Genomic DNA, 6363 nt, shown 5'->3' with positions numbered 1-6363 from the left:
ATTAAATTATCAGGTTGATCTACATGTTTCCCGCCTTCATTTATTAACATTATCAAAATATGTGTCACATATTCTCTTCTATCGAAATGAAGTGATAAAATGCCTATTTTTCCGCCGTGGAGTCTGTAGCGCAGACGCCCATGGGTGGATGCCGTTCGGCTTATGTCTTATCCTGAGTCATTTTCAAAGCGAGGCCCGAGCTCGCCAGGGAATTACAATGTCTGATTTAAAAGTCTGCAATGGTTATTAAAAGGTATTAAAAAAGAGAGATAAATTACATTAGCTTATTTTTTAACACTTGAATTAAAAAAGGAAACATTTTTATGTAGATCTAAAAGCGATTCTTGATGTAACAAATTCTTTAATTTAAAAAATTGATTTTTGTCGGCCTTGAAATGATGACGCATTGTGTTAAAAAATAAAAAATAAATCTAATTTTCGGGCCTCTAATAGAGATATACTCAAAATCCGACTATGGAAAATGCAGAGAGATCCGGGGATTATCGTTGAAAAATGGATCAACAAGCATCTTTTTATTTGGTTGCTATTTCAACAGAATCTTTAGATGACATCTTCAGGACAGAACACCCCCGCGTAATGTCGGAATATCGGGATGGTGCAATGCTGTGGCCTCGGCGCGTGTTTGACCGCCAGGATGGCTACCTTTGAACCGGCAAAGATCCAGGAGGCCATTCCCTCCCCCGGAGTGCGCTGAAGGGGGTTCAACCGGGTTATCCCACCCTGAGATATCAAATTGGTGTGAGGGGGGGGGGCTAAATTATGTTTTAAAGAGCCCTTCGAGCACTTAAACGGTTTTTGTATTAATTTCTCCTCAACTTTGCTAATATTATTATTATTATTATTATTATTATTATTATTATTATTATTATTATTATTATTATTATTGCAATAATATCTGAAATATACACTTTTTTGCATAAATCAAAATTATTTTTTACATGAAAATGTTCTTGTTTGCGAATCGGTAAAAAAAAAAAGCTGCGCTGATTTGGGCGCGTGCTCAGACAGCCGCGGGGTCGGTTCTGTTAAGCTTTCATGCCTCCATGACATCTGTGCTGCAACATGATATCAATCAGCCGCACACTGCAAAAAATATCCAATAACAAGAGGCGCATCATCAGTCCCGGATCAAGAGGCGGTTATTCTTTCTTTTTGCAAAAACAAGTCCATCTCTAGTTTTTATTGTTATTATAAGTAAAATGATATATTCTTTTATGTCTTCGTTTAAGTTAAAATATTCATGTGGTAACCCTATTGTAACTTTCTTTCTTTTTTTTTTACATCTTCATCAGTTATTTCTTGTTGTACTTTTTGCAGTGCAGAAGCGCATCCCCTCGCAAGAGCTCCAACTATTCCTCCAGCTTATAACCTGCAGATCCTCAGCTTTGCACCACCCTGTCTCCAAATCCAACACTCCTTGTTTCCCATGACTTTAGGATCCCATCCTCTGCTCCCCCTCCTTCTAGTCGAGCCCGAAAATTACCCCGGACCCTCAAGAGTTCACGAATAAAAAAAAGTTTTTAAAAGAAATATAGCATTTTGGTGGATATAATAAAAGCGTCATACCTGTGCAAAATAGCTGCTGCATGTCGTTGGCAAAGCCACAGAGGAGCCCATTGTAGAAGCTCGCCTTCTGCCTTCTGCAAAGAGCTTCAGACATCACGGCATTTATTTGAGCTCAAACTCTGTCACTGTTGACTTTAGCACAAAGCAAAGATTTCACTGCCCTGCTAGTTAAAAAAAAAGATTATTTTACAGAGATATCGATCAGTGTACTATAAAAAAAATCAGCTCAGCATTATATGTCTAAAATGAATAGAACGAAATTTAATGTCTGTGTAAATTGACAGAGCTGCTGCGTCCTATTCAAAGTTTACACTTGTGCAATTTGGTTTGTGTGTGTACACTTCCTATATGTGGGCATAGCCTCCACTCAATTGTTTACTGGCTTTGTTTATTCGCAGATCACGCTGTTTAAAGTACGATCTAAAAGAGGGTCTGGAGAATGAACGCACACTAGGGCCCCGTGCGTTCAGAAGTCGACGGGGCCATTGTGTGGTTATAGGCTGCGGAGATGTCCCCCGTCCACGCACCGTCCCCGGCCTTGGATTTGAGCTTCCAGCAGGGAAGGGAAGGCAGCAGGAGGGCTCTCTGGATTCATGGACAAGCCTATCTTATCTAACTAGAGGGGAGGGCCCGACTACTTTGAAAATAGGGAGCAGACAATGGAAGCCCAGATTGTGGGGAGAGAAGTTAGAGCATCACATTCAGGCGGCCCTTTTTTCCAGAATCAGCCCCCTTTTTCTCCTGCGCCACGGGAGGCTGTTTTTATGGGACAATGACTCTTAATCTCATTCAGTGATCTAAACTTTGCATGCGCGTTCACGTGCGCGCGCCTGGGACTCGTGTAAAGAAAAAAGGGAAGAGACAGATGCGGGGGGAAATGAGTGACATGGATGCTGCTTGACTGACACCTACGTATACTCTGTGTGGGGGAATTTAAATCAGAGATTAAACGAGCGTTAAATCTCATAATCGGACTTTCATAAATATTTCTATATTGGTAAATTTGCCTGCATGTGCGCGCGCAAACAGTCTAATAGACTAATGTGTGACTTTAAAAAAATTCCTGTCCTGTTTATAACAATTTTTGTTGAGATTTTACCAAAAATATTCAAAATTTTATAAAACAGTGTGTAAGCAAATGCTGATTTTTGACTCCCACACCCCTCCATCAATATATCCATTTGCGTTTGGGATTAATGAGCATATATTTGTTTTGTTTGCATTTCCTGTGAGACAAATTGAGAGCATTGTACCCGGTTTTATGAAGCAAATCTATTAATCCGCTGTGGAAAGTATGCGCCTTTATTGGAGCATCACGTGGGTGAGAATATGTTTGTTTTTTTATTGAATAAAAAAAGACACAAACATGCTAAACTCCTTGTGTTTTTGACAGGTTATTTGTGATATTTCATGATCGATTTAATTGCCCAATAATTTATTCTTGGTCACATTTATATTTTGTGTGTTTATTTAATAGAAAAATTAGGAATACAGTTTGAATAAACGTTGTTACTGTTTGTACTTTATGCAAATTGAACGCCTAAATTCCAGTTTCCGTCTTATATAGCTTGGAAAACAGGGATTTCAACTCCTTTTTGCACAATTGTGATAATGTTAAAAATAATAATTTAAACACCGACATGTTCAGAAAGCAAAACAATAACACTTTAATATAGATTCTATTCTTGTCACTACAAGAATACACATATACAGACCATAAATAGGAAATACACAAATGACTGAACAGATCTGGCAAAGAATTCAAACTGGTTTCTGTGTCCACTTATGCAAACGTGAATATCTTACAGCAGTTTTTGTGTCTTTGGGGTCCATCTTTGAAGCGCAACACTTTATTCTCCTTACAGTCTAACAAGCTCAACAACTAAAACGGTGAGAAAGGTCAAAAATATCTCAAATACATATAGTACACAAAGTCTATATTTTTTTGTTTTTGTTTTTTACAAATGTACAAACTGGAATGGGGGTGGGGGGCAGTCTGCATACAGGGAGCCTACGAGGAGTTCATGATTGGCCTGGAATAGACCCCTTGGTAGTAGGATGTGTCGGGTATAGATGCAGAATCCAGGCCGGCTTTACCCGCCATGGAGCCCATGGAAAGCGCTCCGGTCATGGGGGAGCCATATCCAGAGTAGTGCATCACCTGCTCGTAAGTCTTAAGGTCCATTTTATGGTGCTGTTGCTCCGATGACATGAGATTATTAATAGAGAAGGGGTGGTTGAAGGAGTAGTGGTGCTCCGGCTTGAGGTGGGCTTCGTGCGCCAGGACCGAGTGATGCTGAGACATGAGGTGCTGCCCCTGCGACACCGGGGAGGGCGCGGTGTGCTCCGGGCTCAGGGCCTGGCTCCCCTTCATGTCCGACAGGGACCTTTTGTGCTCGCCGGAGGAGGAGTTAGAGTGCGGGGACTCGTTGCCGTTGCAGCTGTCCGAGCTGCTGTTGGCAGAGCCGCCGTCTCCACCCTTGCGGCCGGGCTCCTTCATGGACATCTTCTTCTCGCATTTGAAGCGCTTTTGCCTCCTCAAGTAGCAGCCGTTCTCAAACATGTTGCCGGAGTCCGGGTGAAGAGTCCAAAAGGAGCCCTTTCCGGGTTTATCCGGCGACCTGGGGACTTTGAGGAAACAGTCGTTGAATGACAAAGAGTGGCGGATTGAGTTCTGCCAGCGCTGCTGGTTTTGTCGGTAAAAGGGGAAGAGGTCCATTATCCACTGGTAGATCTCGGCCAGCGTCAGCATCTTACTGGGTGACTGCTGGATGGCCATGGTGATGAGAGAAATGTAGGAGTACGGAGGTTTGGCGTGCGTGTAGCTCCGCCGGTACGTCTTTGGATCTCGGGACCTGTTGATGTTCGACTGTCCGTAAATGGGGCTCATGGCGTTCATGTTGGTGTAGGATGTCAGGGCGTTCATAGACCCAGGCTGTCCGGTCATAGGACTCATGCTGGGGCTCAGGGCTGTGCTCATAGCCGTCATGCCTGCTCCCATCCCGTTCATGGCTCCGGTGCCTGGTGACATGCCGGTCATGGAGGGGCTCATGCCCGTGTTGACGTATGACATGTTCATGGAGTTGGCCGTCATGTTTGCGGTGGTGCTCATGCCGGACATGCTCATGTAGGTGTTCATAGAGTTCATTCCCAGGCCGGTGTTCATGTTTCCAACAGAGGTGTAACACTGTCAGTGAAGGGGGGAAGAAATGTTCATGAAATTTGGCATCATACAAAAAAATGAATATTCAATAACACACAATTACGGGTATGTTAATTTCACTGCGTAAAACTCAATTACTACTAACATTTTTATATGGAAAAAAATCAATGAAACTAACACATAAGCTGAAAATTTCCATCAAAAAATACAAGGCAAATCCCCCACATTTTCTAAATGAATTAAAAAATGATTTAAATTTGTTTTTTAATAATAAATCTGAGGGGAAAGTTTCTACGTCGCATATCCGTCAACTTTGTTAGGTTAGCGCGCTGCGAGGAGATGGGGGAGGATTTGGAGGCGCCTCAAGTCAATATTTGATCACAAAGTTAATATTATCTCAGGGCTAATATTGAGTTGTATTAAATGGGATCGGCTTTAGACCGAAAAAAATATATATATTTATATTTAAGGTACCCACCTCGGGCTCTCCATAGTATGTGCTCCAGTCGGTGTGTTCGTGTCCTTCCATTTTAACTGCTCCAAGCATCATGGAGGACTTGAACGAAGCGTCTCCCAGCAGAGGAAAAGCCAAAAAGTCTTTCTAACAGCAAGTGACTGGGGACCACTGAGGGTTTTTGGGTGGTCGGCGTGTCCGTTTGTCGAGGGCTGGCGCATGTGTGTCGCGCACAGACAGCCGCGACGCGTCTGTCAGTGAGCGGAGTTCAAATGACGCTCCGTGCTGCTCGTTAACGCTGTGATATAGCTCTGTGCGCCAGGCAAGCCTCCAATCCCTACTTCTACGCCTTGGGCCCTATTTGAATAATCTCCTCGCACCTAGGCGTGAGACTCCTCAGGCTCCCCCTCTCATCCCCCCCAACCCCAATTGTACACCTGCGCTGAGTGAAAAGAACAGTTTCATATGAAAAGCTTCATTTAAAACTAATCTTATTGTAAGGGGGAAATAAAAGGGAAAGGAATGTCGTGCGCTTTCAGAGTTCCTTTTACGCACGGAGTTTTTCTCATTCAGCAATGCTAAAATCATAACCTTTTGATACCTTCAAGGAATTTTGGTCTTAACTGTTAAATATTTTAAAGTAGAACCACAAAATACGAAAATCAATTCATTTATGAGACTGTTTTTACATGATTCTTTTGCGCAAAACACAAGAATAGGTCCTTGTTGTGTATCAGGTTATACTAAAAAAACAGTACCTTTTACGGAATATGTCAATTTTTTGACAATTTTTTTTCAAGGATGTTAAAGAACTAAAAGCTGCAACGAGTTCACATATGTGCACGTGCGCACAACACAGCTGTGATTTAAAACGGCCTTTAATCATTAAGCTAAAAAAAAACAGGTAAAGCTCGTTTATTTTGCAGCAGCTCTTTACTTATAGTCACATTCGAATTTGAAACACAACAATGCCTTTTTATTTCTCAGAAAAAATCATAAAACAATAAAAATGAAGGTGATTTTTTTTACAGAGAACGCTCGTTTTTTTAGTGTTTGGTGCGTTTCTCGACCTGCATGAGTGAATTAAAATATTTCCAAATGTTTTCATTGATGGTAAATAAACCAGACGCAGCGCCAGAGCGCCCTCTCTCGGTTATTT

At 42.0% G+C, this 6363-nt stretch overlaps 1 protein-coding gene across 1 annotated transcript; it reads right to left on the bottom strand.

Annotated features, from left to right (window-relative positions):
• Window positions 1-3350: 3350 nt before the first annotated feature.
• Window positions 3351-5468, bottom strand: foxa2 (Me-HNF3b protein). The gene is given in 2 exon segments (NM_001104692.1): window positions 3351-4774; window positions 5229-5468. Coding segments are annotated over 2 exon segments (1248 nt in total). The 5' UTR covers window positions 5301-5468; the 3' UTR covers window positions 3351-3598.
• Between the last annotated feature and the right edge of the window lie 895 nt (window positions 5469-6363).

Source organism: Oryzias latipes, chromosome 22 (assembly GCF_002234675.1).
Source record: "Oryzias latipes chromosome 22, ASM223467v1".
NCBI lineage: Eukaryota > Metazoa > Chordata > Actinopteri > Beloniformes > Adrianichthyidae > Oryzias > Oryzias latipes.
This window is presented reverse-complemented; position numbering and strand designations above follow the sequence as displayed.